The sequence below is a fragment of the Fundulus heteroclitus genome, chromosome 16 (assembly GCF_011125445.2).
Source record: "Fundulus heteroclitus isolate FHET01 chromosome 16, MU-UCD_Fhet_4.1, whole genome shotgun sequence".
NCBI classification, from domain to species: Eukaryota; Metazoa; Chordata; class Actinopteri; order Cyprinodontiformes; family Fundulidae; genus Fundulus; species Fundulus heteroclitus.
Window position 1 is genome coordinate 22539175 of NC_046376.1, and position 23141 is coordinate 22562315.

The 23141-nt window shown below is 38.2% G+C and overlaps 1 protein-coding gene across 1 annotated transcript in view; it reads right to left on the reverse strand.

Moving 5' to 3' along the window:
- Positions 1-334: 334 nt before the first annotated feature.
- Positions 335-23141, reverse strand: part of fam20ca (FAM20C golgi associated secretory pathway kinase a) — a 57623-nt gene continuing 34816 nt past the window's right edge. The window contains exons 4-10 of the mRNA XM_012872404.3: positions 13719-13811; positions 9335-9450; positions 5156-5336; positions 4927-5036; positions 4727-4808; positions 3425-3484; positions 335-2817 (exon numbers count right to left, since the gene is read on the reverse strand). Of these exons, the coding sequence (XP_012727858.3) occupies positions 2559-2817; positions 3425-3484; positions 4727-4808; positions 4927-5036; positions 5156-5336; positions 9335-9450; positions 13719-13811 (901 nt within the window). The 3' untranslated portion in view covers positions 335-2558. The remainder of the gene's footprint in view (positions 2818-3424; positions 3485-4726; positions 4809-4926; positions 5037-5155; positions 5337-9334; positions 9451-13718; positions 13812-23141) is intronic.

The window sequence follows — 23141 nt, forward strand, 5'->3', positions numbered from 1 at the left end:
ACCTAAAAAACAACAACAAAAACTCACGTTTTTGTAATTCAAATCTTATTATACTGGCACTGCAGATGGGTCAGATATATTAAAGATGATATAAGATGCTCTGTATGGTTCTGTTTTGGTTGCATCAAAAGGACAGTGGGGTGGTGTTTACTGTTACTGAACATTGCTGACGACAATGCTATGGTGGTCCATCAGCACCATGGACAGAGCATTCAAGTTGTTGCTGCGTTTCTTCAGCACCAAGGACAGCATCATATTTCTTGCCTCAGCCACTAACAGCTATTTGATACCTCTCAGGCACAAGAAAAAAAAAAAAACCTTACACATCCACAGATAAAGACAACTGTGGTCCCTTTTTGTTTTATTGCACACTTTAATCATGTTGTAAACTTCACAGTAACAATGCAAGAGCAGAAAACAGAAGCAAACTACTGTGCAGTGCAGCTCGATAGCTCTTCAAAATATTTATAGGTATTTACACAGAAAATATCAAAAACATGAAACAGTGTCCAATGGTTATCCCTGTATCTGGATGAGGCGAATAGTTTTCTGTTCTCACCCAGACGCTCTTCTTTTAAGTCATCTTCACACTGTTTGTAGCTCTGGGAATCCCGTTAATACTGCCAACCCAAACACATTCAAGTACTGTAGTTCTGGCATTGCACAAGTACCGGGTTAGCCAATACACAGGACTCTTAGGAGAAAAACAAATACAAATACAATTGCACTGGCAACACTTGCACAAATTAATCTCTAAAATTAAACAGGTTTTTGTTTGGTTTCATTTAAACAGAAATGTGTGATCCAATGGAATGTCAGTCTCAGTGGTAAACAATTACAAAATATGTTAGCAATACATAGTTATACAAGCCTATACTTTCCAGAACTTTTCTGGAACTTACCAGGTACTTTCCAGCACTTCGATGTGAACTCTCCCAGAACTTATCAGCAACTTTCCTGAAACCTTTTTGCCGCTTTACTGGAAAATCCTTGGTACTTTCAGGAGGCAGGCTGCATTATGAGTTGACTTGTAACTTGGTACATTGCTGGATCTACATGGAACCTGCAAAGTGCAAGAAAATACCTGGAAATTCCCATAAAAGTTCTGAAAGCACCTTGGAGGTTCTGGGACAATTGAATGTATACCCCAGCACTTTGATTTGTCTTGTTACTGAAATGTGCTATACAAATGAACTTGCCTTGTTTTACCCAATTAAAGTTTTTGTTACAAGTCATCCCACCATAATTACTGGTTCCTAAAAGTACACAGTAAGTTGCACAAAAAAAACAACAACAGTACATTTCATGAAAGTTCCAGACAGTGCCTTGTATGTTCCTGAAAGTACATGATCAGTTTCTTGAAAGTTTAATGAAAGTTCCTTAAAGTATCTGGTAAGGTCCATGAACGATCAATGAGAGTACCTGTTTGTAATTAACAGGAACATTTCCTAAAAGATTTGGGAAGTTCCAGGAAAATAACCTCTAAGTTCTGGGAAAGCTTTATCTATTATTATGTAGTTCTACCTAAAGTATTTATGATGAATACTGTATTTTGCAGTATCTGAATCAAAAGTAGAATATATAACTCAGGACAGACGGGTATTACCTTTTTTGTGCACCAAATAAATACAAATTGACCATCAAATCTTATCAAATGAAAGTATATAGAGGAAAACTTACTTTGTACTCCAGAAAAGTTGAGATTACATCTAGGCTGATTACACAAACAAATGTCAGGTCTCTTTTTTTATAAATTAAAGGACATAGGTGGTATTCCAGAATTATTGAGCTTTTTTGGTTTGCTAAGTTTATCTATTTATTTTTTATGTTGTTTGCTTTAATGCATGTAGTGCAAGATAAACAAAATAAGGAGACATTTAAAAAAAAAAAACTAAGGCGAAGTCAAAGTTCTTATTGTACAACTGTAAAATAAAAATTGGGTTTGAGATTTATACTTTTCAGAAGTAGGTAGTAAAATTAAGCTTGTTTTACTGCAAGTCTGTGCCAAGGGAAATAAAGCTTAGAAACACACTGTGTGGACATACCCATATTCTCCAGGTTATAAGATGTTAGTTTCCAGGCATGTCATAGTTTTTGGAACATTCACTGAAAACAATGAATCTAGCTTTTTTTCTAACAAAGTCTTCTGATACGTCATGATAAATGATAAAGCTTATATTGTCTGACTATATGCCCTTCAGTTAGTCAGTGTTTTGCATTTGGTTATGTATTTATAAAAACACACAAAACATACCATGTCATAAATCAAAACACAGCAGAAGTTATTCTATGTCTGAAACAGTTAAACAAAAGAAATATGGCTGTATATGTCAGTTATAAAGCCTCCACGTGAGCATGTTTCTTTTACATTTTTGATATAAACACACCTAAGAGCAGTTTCTATAGAGGCAATGATGGCAGTCTTGGAATTCACTGAATTCAGCTTGATTTCAGAGGTGGGATTTTTGGTCCAATCCCAATAGGTAAACAGCCAACGCTGCATGTGGTCCATTAGGGCTACTTGTCAGTGTTGTCACCCTGGAAGACTTTCGCCCTCACTACCTGTGGCCAGGGCCCCTGTGATTGGCTGTGTCCCCAGAGAGGTCCTCCTCCACAACATTAACATAACCCTCTTTCTCTATGCAGTCCGCCACGACCTGCAGAACCAGCCGGAGCCTCCGGTCCATAGCGAGCAGGTGAGGCTGGATGAGGACAGGGGACAGACGGTCTCGCAGCAGAGACTCCTCCATCAATGAGCTCAGCTGGTACTCTTCCTTGGCCAGGAGCTGGAGACGCAGGTAAGTGGACTTCCTGACCCTAAAAGCAACGAAATTACAAACATGATCTTAACATTTTTAAAAGATGGATGTATCAGGAGGATGTATTTTCTTCCAATTATCACTCCATTAATTTTAATTAGATCTCTAGCTCAAAATTAAAAACTAGCTGAAAGTTTAAAAGTCACTGTAAAACTGGTCAAGACCTCCTAAGCCTTCTATGGGATCATGATTTACTGCGGCATCTTGGTGCATACATAGACAGTTTCTTTTTGGCATCTTTTACTGGAATAATCAACATTTCGCAACAGGAACATGTTAAACATTATTTAGGAAAAAATAATTTGGATAAACAGGAACAACCCAGATGTTAAAATAGTCTTACTTTAATCACAGTTAAACTAAGATCCCTGTAAGAAAACCAGGGTCAGGAAGCTGTTCAAGTTTTACTATAGTATGCAGATGAGCACTTTAAAAGACTAGAATAAAGATGAGATTGTAGATTGCAGAATAATTTACATTTTACAACATCCCTTCTAAACTCTTTAAAAGATCTAAACTGTGTTATTCATATTTAGATTGTGCCTAAAAAATAAGATTTACACCCCCCCCCCAAAAAAAAATTGACGAAATGAATGAAATCTGACCTGCAACACTGGCTGAGAGGCACAAGAATGGACAGCTCATCATGTGAGTGTTTTCCAAATCTACAAGGAAAAAATATAAAAGTATTATTCATCTCAAACACATTTAGCAAGCTCTTTATTGTTTGTGACATATTAACAAAGTAAAGTGCCTTGAAAAGTACTCACCCCCTAAAACTTTTTCACATTTTGTCATGTTACAACAAACTTTAATGTATTTTATTGGGATTTCATGTGATAGACCAAAGTAATGGACATTTGTGAAGGAGAAGGAAAAGGATATAAGAAAACAAATCTGCCAGGGTTGCCCTACATTTAACGTCATCGTACCTTCCATTGACTCTAAACAGCTTTCTTGCTTCTACTGGAGAAAATCCTTCTCACAACATATTTCCACCACCATGTTTCATCAGAGGGAATAGTGCGTTAAAGGGTCAAGCCAAACAGTTAAATTTTGGTCTCATCTGAAAAGGGCACATTTTCCACATATTTACTCTTCTCTGTTTATGGCTCGTGATAAGCTGCAAACAGAACTTCTTTTGGATTTTTCTTCTTCTTGCCACTCCAGTTCAGATCGGTGGAGTGTATGATTGATAATTGACCTGTCAACAGATTCTCCCACTTGAGCTCCTGCAGCGTCATCAAGGGCCTCTAGGCTGCTTGACTGATTATAGCTCTCCAAATTTGGCATGGTGGTTTAGGTGATAGACATTTAGCAGTTTTGCCATTCTTCTGCCAATTTTGGACAACTTAATAGTGCATCTGTGAGATGTTCACAGAACGCTGATTGTCATTATTTACCCATACCTGCTTTAGACCTCTCCACAATTTTAACTTCTGTGTTCCTTGGTTGTGATTCAGTTTGTCCACTAATGTTCTCCAACAAACCTCTGAGGTCTTTACAGAACAGCTGCATTCATACTGAGATTAAGACTTTATTAATTCAGATATTTCTGAAGGCAAATGGCTCGTTGCAATTGATTTAATTTCGGTGTATCTAAGCAAAGAGGGCTAAACAGAAATGCATGCTACACATTTTAGATTATTTGTAAATACATATGAACCTTACCTCCTTTTACTTTCATTTAATGCGCTCTTTAATGTTGGCTTATCACATAAAATTCAATATTAATCGACTGAAATTTGTGGCTGAAACAAAAAGATGCTATAAAGTTCAAGGGGTATGAACACCTTTGCATAATAATATCTATAATATCTATAATAACAGCAGCCTTATATTGAGACACAGACCCAGCACACAATCCCAGCCAAAACAGAATAATTACAATAGCTGAATGTATTTACCCCCTTCCATTGTCAAGGTGAATGATAAACGTGTCATTTCCAAACTTCTCAAAAGTTTCATAATGATGCCGATCCATGTTGCCTGTATAGTAGGAAAGTAAAGATAAAACTGTCCTTATCTCTTATAATATCAAATAATTAGTGAGCTAAATGCTTTTAATTTCTTTATGGGTTTAACACAAACAATTTGTCGGCCTTACCCATTAAGAAATCAAAGATGGTCATGTCCATGACGTCCAGCAATCTGGTTCCACGATCATATGGGGGTGTCTGCTTCACCTCATCACAATAATCTGGATCCACTTCCCACCTGAAAACATGTAAATGAGGGGGGGGGGGGGGGGGGTTGTTGGTAAATTCCAAACACAATAAAAAAAATTCTATAATTAAAGCCTGATAATGTGTTTGGCCATGATAAAACTTGCTCACTCTGCTTTCTTGCGCTTGTGATATGAGCGTCTCCAGGGGTTTCTCCAGGTCTTGCGTTTGGCCAGATTCAGGTCTGGTAGGAAGGCTGCTAGCGAGCCTTCGATCTGGTCTGGTTTACCACACAGAGCATGCTCAGTGGAGCAGTAGTAGGAGCATTCACCGTAGAAGCAGACGTTGTTGGCTATGGATAGAAAATAGGAGATGAATTTAAAAATGCCATCAGAGAGAAAGGTAGGATAAGTGTTTTCGTAATGGTAAATTTATATCTGTGTGTACATAATTTGAATGAGGATGGAAATGTGGACAGTGTAAAACAACGTTGATCCCAGCTCATTTAAAGAGAACCTGGCAACGGTTTATAAATTTCTAATTTTATAAATAAGACAAATCTATTTCAAGGAAATATCAGTATCACAATAAATAAATGTCAGTTTGAAATTATTTTCACGTTTTCTCCTACAACACTGTATATTTAGAAAATTAACTCCTTATGAGTGTTCCACCTACTAGATTATATACTTACAATGCAATGATTATGTTTTTATTTATTGCTCTATGCTGTTTTATTACATTTATGGATGCAAAAAGAAAAATAACAGTACATGAAGAGTGTTTAAGGGGCTTTTGTGAGGTGGGAATAAAAATGCGTTGTTAAATTTAAAAACATAACCAAGAATAGCTTGATAAGTCTATGTGTAAAAATCAAGATTTAAAGTCACACATCAGATGCAAACAAGGGGACACAGAATTCCTACTTAGAAGTTGAGGCAATTTGCTAATTTCTATGCACAGAAACCTTCAAACTGTGAAGTTAAGCTTCACCCCAATTAAAAGCAATTTGCACATGAAAAGATTCAAAACTAAAAAAAAAGAACATATTTTTGACCAAATCAAATTAAAAAGAAGTACAGTCTTCCCTTTAATGACAAATAAATACTATCAATTTGTGTTCTATCTGCAGACTGGAATAAATTTGCAGTGAATTAGGACTAAACATCAAAACTAAAAAATAGGTGAATTTACCACACCAGTGAATGTATTGATTTTTACTGTTTAAAGGAGAAATATGCAACAACGACACCCAGTGGCTCAAATCAGTATAACAGCCTGCCGTTTACAACAATCTAATATGTTGTTACTGAACAGTGTGTAACTGAATTTTTCCTTCCACAGGACAGGTTCTATTCTATGCTAGCAGGCTGCTGCTCTTTTGCCAAGATAAAATATCAAATGCTGCACTCTTTTTTGGGAACCCTGGGAACTGTCATATGATCGTCTCAGGAACCAGGAAGTAAACACGGGCCACAAACCTAGAGGTTCTGGACCGTACCTCTAGGTTTGAAAGGAGAAAAACTTGAGTAAGACATTGTTGATGGAGAGGACTGGTTGTTTACTGGCAATGTGGCTTCCATCCTGGGTGACAAATTAGAATGATTTTTGTTACTTTTGAGGTAATTTCTTACTTATTGCTCCGTTAATGATGAAATTCTTACAGAGAGCTCTTCTCAACAGGCTTCTATATTAGGGTGACCATATTTTCATTTGGGAAAACCAGGACACCTTGGAGCGGGTGTGGTGGGGGGGGGGGAATTCCTGTTCCCATGCATAGAGATGTCTGTAGCATGCACTCACTTAACATAGGCCTACGTAATCCTACATTAACATGATATTTACAGTTGGTTTATTAAAAATGCTTTTCAGTAAAAGTCAACAGCAATAACTCCAATAACAAATGATAATTTTATTCAAAATGCATTTATTAAAAAATGCCTGTAATGAATGAATAGCACAATAAAGGCCTCCCATTTGTCTCGACCCGGTCTGAAAGCAGGGAAACTCTTTTGTAAATCGTCGGTAAACATACACTTGAGCTTTGGTATGTTGTTGGCACTGAGCTATATTACACACTGGAGTGCTAATCGCCGGCTGTTAGAACGAGTCACTTTGAAGCCACCAGCCGCCATATTGGTACTCCCTATTTTCCCCCAGTAACTAGGGAATATGTGCGCTACAGCATCGAATAACAAGGATTTTTTCATGTTCAGGGGAGGGGGGGGGCTTAAATTTATACATTTATAAATAAATTTTAACATTTATAAATATATAAATAACAATATACAAAAACATATATTTACATATATGTATACATATATATACATAAATACATATACACATACTTATATATATATACATATATATTTAATATGAATAACATGAAAAATATTTCAGCACCTAATTTTCTAGTAGTTGATAGTGTTAGTACATCCACTGACTGTAGAATTACCTGTGAAATGTTTTCACTCAGCCAGAAAACTGCTTGTTGTTGCAACCAAATCCTATGGGATTCTGTGAGAGTAGGGAGGAGCAAGATGGCGGCCAGTGACTTCAGTTTTTCGGCAAAATCAGCACTGCAGTGTATTATATAGCTCAGTGATTGTTGGCGTACTGACAGCCACGCTATCTATCTTCTGATTAAGAACAGGGCTGCCCGCACTGACGCGGCTCAGGGATTACGTCACACGCAGTGTGTGCGCAGTGCCCTAGTGCCTGTCAATTTAATGGTCCAATGAAGGTAATTTAAAAAACAGGACATTTCCTCACTTTCTAAAAAAAACCCGGGACGCCCGGGACAGGACGTGAAATACGGACATGTCCCGGGAAATACGGACGTTTGGTCACCCTATTCTATATGTAATGTCATTTGAGAATTTTAAACAATAATGTAGAACATGATTGGAAGAAGAAAGCATTATAAAAAATGCCACACTTTAGTGCAAGTCTGGCTTATATATTTAAGGAAACCCATATATGATTACCATGGCCCTGGTTAACCTCTTGTAGACTACTATCACCCAAACCGCCACACAACCAAGGTGGCTTATGTATCCCATCAATGCCCGTCACTGCATATTTTATGCATACCAAGCAATTTGGAAGCAATTTACCCCATTTATTGGTCTGAGTTAAACCCAATTGCGCATAATTTTACTAATTTACACAATAAATAGCTAAATATATATAGCTGCATTGATTCATATCTAGGATCGAATTAAAATGATTGCAATTAACTTTGGACCTGTTTATGATTAAACTTAATATACTATATAATCCACCAAATCTGTTTTAGAAAAGTGCCTTTAGATGACTTTTTTTGTGGATTGGTGCAATAAATAACTGGAACTGAATAAAATACAACAGCAAGTGAGGAAAAGAGGTGAATAAACGTATCAGAACAGGTTGGAATGGGCAGAGAAAAGTGTCGGGTGTGTTGTGTGATAAAAGAGTATCAGCGAGAATGAAAGGAAAGGTGTACAAGACAGTGATGAGTCCAGCAACGTTGCATAGCTTAGAGACAGTGGGACTCAAGGAAGAGACAGGAGGCAGAGCTGGAGGCATTAGAGAGGAAGAGGTTGACGTTCTCTTTTGGATGTGATGAGGATGGATAGTACCAAGAATGAGGACATCAGAGGGACAGCTCATGTTAGATGTTTTTGAGATAAAGCCAAAGAGGCCAGACTGAGATGGTTTGGACATGTACAAAGGAGAGATAGTGAGTACATCAGTAAAAAGATGCTGAGGTTGGAGATGCCAGGCGGGAGGCCTAGAGGAAGACCAAAGAGGAGATTCATGGGTGGAGCGAAGGAGGACATGAAGGTAGTCGGTGTGAGAGAAGAAGATGTGGATTGGGTTAGAGGGAGAGTGGGGAAGGGAAAAGCAAATGCAAAAATATATATACATATATTATGAAAAAAGACAAACCATTTTTAAAATAATTTTAAATAAGGTTAAACACATTTACTTTTTTTCGAATTTCATTTGACTTTTAAGAATAATAAAAAAAATCTGCTTAATATCAATACTGTAAAAAAAAAAAAAACTTCTTTTGGAAATTAATTTTAGTAAATAATAAATACATTTGATCAACAGTCAGTTACAAACTGTTTTAGTAGACAGTATTGTCATATTTCCTTCTCAGGCACTTTACTTGAAATCTGCTGAGTTACAGTGCCACCATGTGGAGAGGTTTTGCCCTGCTGTGCTAGATCATGTATAGTACACTCAGGGCTTTGTCGCTGCTCAGTCTGCTTGCAGCAGGAGGAAAAGAGTTAAATACGGCTCCTCTTTTTTTTTGTTTCATCTCAGTAAGTCTTTCTGCCAAGTTGCAGCTACAGTCCCTACCTGGCGAGATGAAGAAGGTCCTCCACAGCTTCTTGTCACGCGTCACATCTCTGATCTCGCTTGTCATGTTGACAAGTCGCCCCGCCACAGGAGGCACTCTGCGAAAGTCAAGGACCCTAAAATGACATGAAGATGGAGAAACAAGCATTTAGAGATCATTTAGAGTTTGATGAAGATCTAAGATTTAACAGGGAGTGTCTGAGTGTAATGACATCCAAGTTTAATAGATCTGCACAGTTTCCAACTTTCAGATGCAGCTTTGAAGTACATTTCTGTCAACACAGAGCACCTGATCAGCTTTTTATGAGCTGCTTTCCATCATCTCATCATCTGCTCTGACACACATTCACCAAAACGCAAACCTAGCTTCACAGGATGTACCAACACCACTGGGTCTGTTAAATAATAGCCAAGAGTAACAGGAGGAAACTGGGACAAACAGCAGTTTTATTTTATCTCACCAGAATTATTGATAATTGATCAATTTTACTGTGTTTCTGTTGAACAATCAAACAAAAAATCTTTAAATGAAGTCAATTTATCAAGTGGTAAAAACAAATCCAGTAAGGAAATTGTTTTTAAGCAAATAAGCCCTTTCACAATTATTGGTACTCCTGCTGTCAATATCTTGTACATCCCCTTTTCTGTATATTTTATAAATTAGTCTTCTTCTTTAACGTTTCACTTGGCTGGAGTATACAGAGAGAAAGCTTTCTGACCCTTCCCCTTTACGTAATCTCTCTAGATCTCCCAGAGACGTCTTATGCTCACTTTTCCTCAGCTCACCTGATGGGTTTTCTGTAGGATTTAGGTCTGGGGACTTTGATGGCCATGGAGAAGCAGTTGATTTTGTGTCTACTGAACCATTTCTGCGTTGATTTGGGAAAATGTTTTTTTCATTATCCTGTTGAAAGACACATTGGCTGCCCATTCTCAGTTCTCTGGTAGAGTCCACTCACCACGTGCTAAACAACGCGCTCAACTCAGAAAGACATGGAGCATGTTATTGCCTACTGTTAATGTCCCACAAATCAACAACACCATAAGCAATATCTCCCAAACCAGACATTTTTTATTTCATCCTCTTTATTTGTGTCAGGTTCAGTTTACACACGTCAAGTCCGGTCCTTCGTTCTTGTTCTAACTCATTTTATTCTTTTATGCTTTTATATCCGAACACTATACCTATTCAGCTCCTGTTTAGCCTGCCTCACTGTATGTTTGCTGCCCCGACGACCCTGAAACCATTCGAGACCAAAAGTGAGCCTCCTGGGATTGGGTGGACACACAAACGGCCCCGGCTGAGTGTGTGAAACTTTACCCTACAGAACGCAGCATTCAGGGCCTGCAAACTGCACCGTCACGTTGGGTCCAAGCGACAAAGGGGCACCTGTGCGTATGCATGCATGCATGAGTGTCTGTTGGCAACATTTTCTGGCACCCCTGGTAAAGATGTGAAAAAGCCTAAAGATAATTTCATCTTTTACTGCAGCAGCAGCCTATTCTCGCACGAAGATGTATTGAACAAAAAAGCAAAAAAAACTTTAAAATAACTCCATTTGTTTAGTGGTGAAAACAAATTCAGTAAAGAAATAATTGTTTATCAGAAAATCAGCTCTATCACAATTATTGGTACTCCTGGTGCCAATATGTTGTACATCCCCTTTTCTGTATATTTTATAAATTAGTCTTCTTCTATAATGTTTCACTTGGCTGGAGTATACAGAGAGAAGGCTTCCTGACCCTTTGCCTTTACATAATCCCTCTAGATCTCCCAGAGATGTCTTATGCTCACTTTTCCTCAGCTCACCTGATGGGTTTTCTGTTGGATTTAGGTCTGGGGACTGAGATGGCCATGGAGGAGTAGTTTTTTTTTGTGTCTAGTGAACCGTTTCTCTGTTGATTTGGGAAAATGTTTTGTATCATTGTCCTGTTGAAAGACACAATGGCTGCCCATTCTCAGTTCTCTGGTAGAGTCCACAAGATTTATGTTTAGAATTCCAGAGGCCTTGCAGTCTCAGGAGGTTTGCAGGTCCTTTAGAAGAGAAACACATTCCCCCAGCCTTCTTAGCAGTGGGCATGAGATGCTTTTCCACTCTTCAACAAACAAACACTGGTTATTTTTTTTTTTTAAAAAGTGAAGTATAAAATCATGCTTCTTTTATCTTTATTGTAAATCAATAGGCCATGTTTTTTATGAGAATTATTTACTAACTTATAAACACTTTTCCTTACTGAATAAAGGTACACAAAATTAAGCTCAGATTTTTCAAAAACTTTTAATTGTGTGATTGTGTTACTGTGATGATAAATATTATTTATATCTTAATGACCAGTGGAGTAAAATATGAAAAAAGAAAAACATTTCTTTTCTCCTCTGTCCTGCTAAGAACTTTTAGCTCCTAAATGTGTTTTCTGGGGGAAAAAAAGCACATACAGTGCAATGCAGTGAAAACTATTTCCACCCTTATTTATTGGTAGAATAAACCTATCCTACCCTGTGTGAAAAGGTAACTGCGTCCTATACCTAACAATTGATTTTGCCACCTTTGGCTGCAGCAGCTGCCATCAGATGTTTGCAATATGACTTGTTGTTTTTAACATCCCTGTAAAGGAATTTGCTGGCTCTGTTTTTTTTTTTTTTTTAAATCTAGCCACATGAGATGGCCTTTTAAGGTCATGCTGCAGCATATCAGTCAGCATTTAGGTCTACACTTTCACAAAGTCACTCAAAAACCTTTATTTTGTTTATTTGACTGATTCACAGGTGCCACATGACTTATGCCTATCCTTCCAAAACATTCCCTGTTTTGTATCTGCGGTCAAAAGAATATTGCCAGGATCATCAAGATGTTACTTTATTTCTATTTTTTGGGAAGGTGTTTTCTCCATTTGTAGGTAATAATACTGACTGTGCTTCTCTAGACTCCCAAAGCATCACAAATTACAACCTGTTATAGACTGGCAGTTGTCAGTGACTAAGTTCTGCATCTGTTCTTGAAATTCTTGAGATGGTTGTTTGTTTTTGAGACCTTTTAGCCTACTTTAAGTTGTCAAACAATTTCATGGGAGTTCAATTTCAATTTTCAAGTTAAATCCTGTTTTAAGAAGAAGGGCACCTACTTTTCCTCATAGGGCCAGGTCAGTTGGGATAGCTTTTACCGTTAATTAATGAAGTCATCATTCCGAAAACTGTATTTTTTATTTACTCAGGATATCTTTGACTGATGTTAGAATATATATGATGAGGTGAAACTTTTAAGTGTGACAGAAATGCAAAACCAGAAGACATTTATAAAGAGGACAAATGCTTTTTCACAGCATTGTGTTTGTGTGCTTGCACTGAAAACACCCTACGCATTAGTTCTCAACAGAACAGAGGTATAACAAATGAGCAGAGGGCAGTGATCTTCCTATCATCTCTTCTGGTCATGAACCAGTTTGAATCAACAAGATAGCATCGGCTACGACTGGTAAAACTGAGCTTTAATGGTTGCGTAAGAAGTTTAAATTCAAAGGCAACCCTGCATGGTGCAGAAAGATTGCTCTTTAGAGGTTCCTCAGGCACCTCTCTGCAGAAATAGATCCTTGCTCTGAAGGTAATGACATGCCTGGGATATTCTTGTCTGGCTCGTCCTGCCCATGAAAACCCATGGAAAAGGGTGACCACATTTTACAGTGGCCTGCAAAACCTGCAAAAACATGTGAGGCAACAAAACATACATTTTGTGTTTTGTTGCCTCACAACCTGGAAAATTTTTTTATTGTTTGAGAGTTTGCAACATTCAATTTGCAGAACACTCCTCCAAGTTTGAATACGTTTATTTTTTATTTTTGAATGAAACAACAAATAGGATGAAAAGGGTACTTTTGCAGCAAATATAGCTGCAACTTTCGTTGGATCGGTCTCTAAGAGCTCACCACATCTTGCCTCTGGGATTTCTGCATAAAACTTAGACTATTTTGTGCAGATCCATCACATAAAATAATAAGAGCAAGTAAAATTAAATCACAGTTTAGAATCTAACAAAATTGATAAAAAGCCAATGGGGGAGAATACTGAGAGTGAGACTTTCACTTGGTAAGCATTGAAAATAGTTATCTTGCTCTCAGCATCATCCTCCTCTCGATCATATTTGGCTCTTCTTAGTGCTTTGTTTGTGTCCCCTGAAGTCCTCGGAGTCAAAGGATCACACTGAAATCAATATATTTAACGGCAAACAGACGGGATAATCCCTTCTCCAACCGTGTTATCTAATCCCTCGTACTTAATCCTATGGAATTTGTTGCAAGACTAAACCACCGCTTTCAGATTTTTTGAGTGGATCGAATTATTATGTTTTAAACATGAGTTTTGAAGGAGGGAAAACATAATAGGACTAACCTGTCCAGGTGAAAAGCAGCAATCTCAGCATTATGTCTCTCAAAGTCGGAGAAGTAGAAGAAATCTGGAGGCGTCTCCTGCTCCCTGGTTTGCCTGGAAAACAATTAGGGATTTTTCTTTTATTGAGTCAATTAAATTGCAGTATAGCTTACAATCATCTAAACACAAAATAGATTCTAAACAATGTGTGCTTTTGATATTGTGTTAATCTTACTTTTTTTTATTTGCAAACCTTCTCACCCTCCTTCAGATTTTTATTCATTTTTTGTTACTTTCCTGCAGGGTGAAACTCATCTCAGCAGCTGCACCCATTTTTAGGACAGAAGCTGACGTGTGAGACCAAAGCCTGTGTGAACAAGTCCGCTGAAGGGAAGCTGGCCGGGATTCTTGTTCACATCCTGCAGCCTCCTCTCAGCTAACACAGACACAGACACAAACCCCGTCACGCTCTCATTCAGGAGATATGGAGCTCTGCCAACCAAGCCATGGATCTGAGTCGGTAAATGCTAGAAGCCTCTTTGTGTTTGACTCTCTTGTCTTTCCTTTTTGCCTGTCCGCTCACCCCACCATCCTGACAGCAGACTCGTCTCTCTCACCTGATTTTTCTTTATCTCGGCTGTACATACTGTATGTAGACACACCTGCCATAAACCTGCTTTGGAAAAGCTCACACTTGCACAAAGCAGCCGAAGGATGTACACGCAAATCCCTTATCTTTGTACCAGTTCTCCTCTGTATTAAAGTGAAAACTAGATGGTTAAGTGAAGTCGCCTTCTTCACTCCTTATGTTCATGTTGCACTGCAAAGGCAAAACACAGCTAGCGGAAAAAACAGACCTGTCTTCTCATTACTTTACTTGTCATAGAAGCACCCATTTACCCATAAATCACCTCCTGCCTTTGAGATCCTTTCATTGCCACCCAGAGCAACTGCGGGATTAATGATGTGCTCAGGGTAGATGCTGCGTGGAAGGAAAGGAAGCCAAATAATCAGCAGCAAACAATCAAGTTTTAAGAAGTGAGCTTATCAGTTGAGCTTTATTTATATAGCACATTTAAAGTTATCAGATATTTCAAAGTGCTTTTTAAGACAAAAACAATCAATACATGCATAAGAGATTAAACAGTGAGGCAGATTTTAAGATTAAGTTGGATTAATTTCAAGGATTGTATACCTACATGCTTATTTATTAAAGATTCTCTTTGCCACCTATTAATACCGTATTTTTCAGACCATAAGCGCCCCTGATTATAAGGAGCACTAAATATTCTTCCCAATTGTGTAATATCACTCCTCTTCACGTACACAGCTCTCTCCTTAGAGGGAGAGCTACCAGTCTCTATCTCGAGGACAGAGTAGTTGTACCATACTGCCCTGTTTCTAACATAAGGCAAAAAAACCATAACTTTTATATTGAATTAACTCACTTGGTTTATTGTTGCTAGCGTGTACTGCGGGCGCGGGCTGCCCGACATACTTGGGTGTACTGTGCGCATACTGTGAGCTTGGTGGACTCCATGCCTACATTTGTTGTGGCAAACTCCAACAATTCCCACTCTTTCTGTAAGTGGGATGAAGTGGCGGAACAGATGGTAAAATGTGTGATTAGCTAGCTGAGCACCTAGAGCTGTTTCTTTTCGTGCAGGCTCCCGCCTGTCAGTGAGAACAGAGAGGGACTGGGGTGCTGTGCGTCCTTGCGACCGCCTGCTTGAAGCAGCTCAATGTATCAAGCTCGCTGTCACATATAAAACTGTTTGATGTAAAACTTTCCTGCCGCTGAGCAGTATAGAGTGTGACACCTCATATGCGGTCATAAAAATTGAGCTCTGCATGTACCTCAGTCCGCCTTGAGTACGTCTCAAGTACACGCGGACCTCAGTGGAGTGAAGTACACCCGAGTATTTGGGGGCCTTTACATGAATGCACTTCTAGCTTCAACATTACAGTCAGGCAGCATTGTAGACAGCTCAGGGGTCCAATCAGGTAGTGACACAGTTTACCGTAATGCTCCGAATATCCATTGAACAGAGCAGCTTCATTACTAACCAAAGTCATACTTACACATTTTAACGGATTTTTTTAGCACACTCTACCACATAAAATCGGTCAGTAAGCACAAGTATGCTTATCATATATAAGGCGTACCAGATTATAAGGCGCACCATCAATTTTTGAGAAAATTGAAAGATTTTAAGTGCACCTTATAGTTCTAAAAATACAGTTATTAACTGCTGCACAACAGTTTCCAATCAAACAATGGGCATGGCTGATGTTTTTGCAATATTCACCTAAACTTAATCAAGTATCCCATTTTTCTGCCAACTTTCAATCATTGATCACTTTGTGTTGGTCCATAACATACCAATAAAACACGTAGCAGATTCTGGTTTATGGTGACTTAATGTCAAATAGTTAAACAAGTATTGTGCGCCCTGCGATAGACTGGTGACCTGTCCAGGGTGTACCCCGCCTCTCGCCCATTGAATGCTGGAGATAGGCACCAGCAACCCTCGTGACCCCAACAGGGATAAGCGTGACAGAAAATGGATGGATGGATGGAAGTATTGTAAGTTTTTCTGCCTCGTGCTCTTTTTGGTATGCAATGCCAATGAAATAGCTATCTTTGTTTTACCTGGGTTAGAATGTAAAAGGTTCTATAACGTGTAGTATTAATGTCTACAAGGCAAGGTTGCATTTGATGTGTATTTGTATCTCCAGGGCGTATAAATAAATAGAGTGGGCTATCATTAGTGCAACAGTAAACTGTATTTCATGTGTTCAAGTAATATTTCTAATGGAAAATTAATAACAGGAGAGTGAACAGAAAAGGTACAAACCCAAAACCTTGTGAAACACAAAACCAGAGGCTTCATGGGGTACATGTCAAAAGTGAAAAATAATTATTATCTAAAGCAACACAAGCCCATTCCTCCAATCCTAACCTTGTGCAATAACAATACACCTCATTACCTCTAAAACATTATTTCATAAATAATACAGTTCATTCTAAGCTTATGAGCATGCATTTTTTTCCCTATGATTTGTCACGTGACACCATCTGAAGTTCTCTGCAGATCTGGTTTCCATGGTCCCGTGGGAAAAGCATGAATGTGATGTGAAAACCTATTACAAGAACGGATCTAAAAACAATATGCACAGTCACAAAGATGTTTTTTTTTTCCTTGCAGTAATGCACCCACTCACCCTCCATGTGTGAGTGTCCTTGATAATAAAAAGGGGCCTTTATCTGAAGCAAAGTGCGCTGAGGCTGCTGCAGAGATTCTGTATGTAGTTCAGCAGAATCATAGTATGTGTGTGTGTGTGTGTGTGTGTGAAGAAGCTGAGCTACTTACCTACATGGACCATGTTTGTGCTGACTCTGCAGTTTTTATGTTTTGTCATGAGTTTAAACTTGCACAGTGGAGGGTGATATTACAACATTTTCAGTGGTGGTGGAGGGGGGGGGGTGTTTTAACTGAACATGTGTCACTTGGAATCCACATTCACACACTCCTCTCACTGTTTTCTCTCTCTCACAGATTGCCAGGCTTAAGATACGTGTTGGTGACAGAGAGAGGGCAGTAGACACACACAACCAGTGAAAGAAAGTCATTGTGCCTCCTCCATCTTGTCCTTTGGATCAAACTGATGAGAAGAAATAAGCAATAACACTTTTGAAATGGGCTTGGAGATAAAGGTAAACCATATATATATATATATATATATATATATATATATATATATATATATATATATATATATATGCTTATCTAGTGATGTACTGTAGATGTTTCTTAATGTGGATTTCAGAAATCAGTTGTTATTTAGAGCTTTAATTTATGAGTTAATTGGAAAAAAAAAGAACTACACGTAGAAACTGAATAACACACAGCTGAATGTAGACTATGCAAGTTATAATAATTATTTAGATTTATTAACAAGTGCACTCACTTGCCTAACGATAAAATAAAAGGTCAGTTTTAGACACACTTTGAGTGTCTATTAAAGATCTACTTTGGATTTACTGAAGTTGGGACCAGTCAAGTGGTTTCAAGTGAAGAACAATCCAAACTGTTTCAGTTTGTGGAATCAGAAGGATATTCTTATAGAGGAGTCCAGCTAATGGCTATTCAGACAAAGACCTCACTTAACACCACTCAAACCTTCATAATTCAGAGTGGTTTAAGTCAAAGTTTCTTTACAAATGCTAAATTAGCCCCTTTCCATTGCAAGTTCCAGGATTTACAGCTTTGGTTTTAAGTTTGAGACATTTCCATTTGCAAGAGGCCATTAATGTAAAACACCCTAATGGTGTATGTAGAAGTTGTGATGAAAACTGCAGTACAACTTCGGTCCAGCGGGTGGCAGCAAAAAGACACTTTAGGCCAAACAGACAAAGGCAGATTTTAAATCTGTATCTGTATCCTGCCAGTTGTCCGGACTCCAAAGAAAAAGGATGGAGAATGCACAACTGGTTTTACTGATGGCATTACACCTCCTTAGCCTGTTTACACCAACCCTACCCTATTCCGTCTGCTTTAGTAAATACTAGTGATGGGCAAATGAAGCCACATGAAGCAATGAAGCTTTTCAACACTTTGGTTTGGAAAAAGGTTCTTTACTCAATGCTTCATTCATCACTCACTAGTGACATCTGCTGGTGAAACTGTAACAGACTTGTCACTTAGTTGGATCATACTTCCAAAAATTAGTAAATGCAAAATAGTCACAAGGTTTTCATCAAACTCATGTTTAGTAAGAGGAGAATCAATTAAATCATATTTAATTGTCATATTTTAATTATTAAATTGATTTGTAGCTAATCTAATTCTTTTACCATCAGTGGTTGTATTGGGGTTTTTTATGTCATGGACTACTTAGACAATGAAGATATGTGTTACTTTAGTGTATTGGGAATTGAGTGATTGTTGGGGCAGAGTCTGTATGCTTTGAGCTTGAAACTTGCTTCCTGAAAAACAGAATTTGTTTAAAATCATCTCTTCCTGGGAGTTCTAGTTCTGATTCTTAATATTAAGTTACACATAGAGTTTGCCTCTTCCAATGGCTTTTAGTCTGCTTTTGATGTGTGATTCTGATGTATCTCCTAATCAAACAAAAGAAAATTTTGAAATTTCTGGATTGTAGGTTTAATTGTTTTTATTTAGGAACAGGACTTTTTTTCACTGTTTCAGATTTTCAACGGTTTCTTCGCCGGCAGATGACCTCACCCACGAAGCAATAGGGTTCATTGCGCTTTTATTTTAAAAAATTATACGCAAAATGAAGCAATGACGTGGCAGATGTAATGCGAGGCCTCGTTTGATCACGTGATTTTCCTCAATATGACACAAGCTCCGAAGCGGAGCTTCGTCTGACATGCCCCCTTTTTACTCGGTACACGCCTCGAAGCCTGGCTTCAGATGTCCCATCACTGTGTTTGGAAACTTATCTCATGATTGCTCCTTACTCCTCCAAGTGGCAGACTGTTTTGCTTTGCTGCACACAACCCCACCTATTAAGCAAAGCCCCAGGCTTGTTGAAAAGTCCTACTCACATACCAGGACCTTTTTCCTGTGAAAGTAAAGCACCAAGAAACTGAAATGCTAACTGAAAAAAATGTATGGTGGGTTTTGAAAGCCCCAGGCTTTGCAAAAGGGGCAAAGCCTGGGGCTTTTATCTGAAGTTTCCCGGAATACATATAGTGGAATTGTATATGCTCCCTTACATTTCTTCAGTTTTCGCTTTTTGGTTACTCCTTAGTGTAACATCATGTAAAAATTAACAACGAAAAAAAAAAACGTCTGACATAGAGACCTATCTGACATTTGCTAAAACACATCTCAATGAGCCACAAGACATTTTGGAAATATATTTATATATTCTTTGGATCAATGAGACAAATAGTGGACCTTTCTAAAAGTGTTTGTGTCCAGTTGTATCTCATGTGAAGCTAACCCAGCATTTCAGAAAAAGAACATCACATTGATTGTCCAACTTGGTGGTGGCAGTGAGTCCTCTAAAACAATATCTACTGCAGGTAATGTGCTGTCTACCCTTAACTACTCCCCAGAATTCCAATTAAAATAATGCAAAAATCTCCCTAATTGTCTAAATAGTTTTCAAGGTATTATCAAGTAATCCCTTCACTGTAGATGTAACCAAAACTTCTTAAAAGGTGAAGATTTACTAGACAGAATAAAAACTGAATAAATTACCTTGAAACTTCCTATAACATTATCATGCTAATGAGAGTTTGTCAACCTTTTTTCCTGAAGATTTGGAAAAGTTAAAGGGGATGAATGATTAACTCCTTTAATCTATAAATTAATCAGATTTAGGCTTGTAAAGACACTTTAATACATATCCAACAAAGAGACAGCAGGGGGGTAGATGAGAAATCTGTTTCTATTGGTAATCCACAGAAGATCTGAGCTCCCTACTGGTGGGCAGCTGTGCTGCTGTCTGGCCCTGGATCACACATTGTTTGGGGCTAAAAGGCTGTGAGGACGTGGGCAGGGCGCTGCTAATGTAATTGGGAACAAAGAGATATAAATACACACACGCAGGCTGGCAAGCTTTTGAATGAAACTCTGAGTATTAGACTTGAAAAACTCCTGCTGATGCTTTTCCTACAAAAGGCAATATGACTGAAGAGTATAAAAACTCACTTCTTGTAGCTTAAGTGGCTTTAATCTTCTATTTTCATACTCAGAAGAAAGAGAGTGCAGAGAAATTGATTTATTAAGGAGAATGAAGCCTGTTTAATGTCCTTTAACCTGCACCAATTTAATAGTTCAGTTACAATGTGGTCATATCCAACCCTCTCAAGAGGGTTGACCCTCCTTAACACCAATTATCAAGTATCCATCGGCTTCTCTTCTCAAAACTTGAGTGTTCGCTCCTTTATCCTTTTTTCAGTGCCTGTTTTTAGAGATGCATCTGATCTGCCCAAGCCAGATTTGGTTTCTCTCCCTCTGTTGCAACCTTTTCCCTCCTTATTTCAGCCTAAACAACAGGATGACGCTATGGAAACGTACAGCATCTGGAGATGTTTTTATACCTGTGGAACCTTTTTACATTTTGTCACATTACAACCATAAAGTTCAATGCATTTCATTGGGATTTTATGTAGTAGACTAGCACAATGTAGTAAATCATTATGGCGCCAAGGAAAATGAGTCATGGATTTAAAGAGTTTTTTTTTTTTTTTTTTTTTACAAAATAGAAGCCGATAAGTGAGAAGTGGGTTATGTATTAATCTCACATGTAGTACTGGGATTTTGAGTATGTGAGCAATTTTGGACATCTTGAGACTACTTTTTCTGCCAATTCTTTGCAAAATTGCTTAAGCTCAGTCAAATTGTAGGGAGAGCCTCTATGAACAACAATTTTCAAAGTTGTGCCTCGGATTTTCTGATGGATTTATTTAGGGCCACTTGAAGGCTATGTTCACACTGCAGGGAAAAATGCTCCAAATCTGACTGTTTTGTCCATATGTGATTCTTATCTGACAGTGTGTGCTAACCAATGCTGAACAGCTAACCTGCTGTCACAGGTTAGCTGTTCAGCATAGGACGAAACAAACATACACAAGCCTACTTTTAAAGCAATGTTAGAGAAAAAAATAACATAAGCCCTCAGAAAGAAGCAAGGACGCTGGAATACCTAAAGAAAACTCATGCATGCATGGGGAGAGCTTGCTAACTGTATGCAAAAAGACCCTAAGCCAGGATTAGAAACCAGGACTTTCTTGTGCACACCAACAGTGGTAAAAACTGTGTCACCATGCAACTTATGTGAATAACTATATAATAAAAGAAGAAAACAATTGAATTTCAGCAAACAATTGGAATTTGACAATAAGACCTACAGAGAGACCAATAGCCCAAAATGACAAATTCCACCCCTAGTTGTATGTTTAGGATCATTGTCCAGCTGGAAGGTGAACATCCACCTTAGTCATAAACATTTCAGAACTTTCAGATGGTTTTCATTTGGGTCAATATATCTACTAATCAACTCTTACCACCTTAGAGATGCACTATATATCACAAAATCTTGGGTACTGCAGTAGCCACCATGGCTTCTGCTGTACCCACCGTGCCACGGCAAAGGCAACCATCCCATCGGGAGCAAGAGCAGGCCCCAAGCCACCCTGGGATCAAGCACTGAACCCGCCCACCACAGCCAGAAGTGGAAAAAAGGCAGAAAAAGGGACACAGATCAGCCCTTCATGCTGAACCCACCATTACTCCAGGGTAGTACCCAAAAGTCCTGTCCGCCTAGGGACAACAGCGCCCCAAAGCAAGCATTCGTGTACCCCTTGGACCCAATGCTAAGGCGGCAACGCCACACCCCCTATGCGGGTAATTGAAGTATTTATTTATTGGAAACCAAACCAATTTGAATTCTGTTGTCTTTTTTTCTTACAAGCAGACATTCTATAGACATAAAATCTGACAGCAATTTTTTTTAAGATAAATCATATTTAAACCTTTCATTCTTTCAGCTCTTAATTATCTTATTTTTGCAGTTCTTAGAAGTGCAAGAAGTCTGTGACAGCTACGTGTTTCCAAATCCACTTTCTTATGTTACCAGGAAGGAGAAGTGAGTGCCAGATTGGGATTGTTATCTAGACATGTTGATGGGTCTTCACTTAGCTAAACGCCACAGACATGCAGACAGATGTGCCAGAGAGTGTGCAGATAGTCATCAGGTAACTCTCACATGCAGCTTGGACATGTTATTAAGTGAGAAGTGTTCTGAGAAGGACTTCGTATTGTATGCACTAAAGATTGGGATTTTTGGTCTTTCCAAAAGTGTTTGTGTCAATTTCACTCAAATGGTTAAGATCTGTACTGGTAAATAAATCAACATCCCATTTACTGATAGGGAGAGAGACTGTTGAATCTAGGGGCTACTAAGTTTTATGTAAGTTTCTGAGAGTAACTTTGCAGGATGAAGTTTAAGAAGGCTAGTTGTTACAAGATCAAGTTCTATGTTTTTAAACATAGAACAGTTCAAGTTCTTAAACTTGAATTGGATAATAGGTTTTAGTTGTTTATATTCAAATAATTAAAGTTTAAGCATGCCAGACAAATATTCTAAAAGAAAAATAAATAAATTTCATGAACTTTTATGAAATACATTCTCTAAATGATGCATTACTTTGGTCTTCTGTGTTGAAAAGTTAAGAGCCCTTTTACTTCGCATGATGTCTGGGTTGTTCCAAATGGATTCTGGTCTGCATGCGAGAAATGAAGAACTCTTCATTTTGATATATTCCCACCAGGCTGACAGAGATGTACTGATATTGATCCTTTTAAAACGGCTGTGCTGCCTAAAGGGCTTATAAATGCAATATCTGAGATGTCCTTACATAGCGTTTGTTTAAGCTCCATTTTATATATATATATATATATA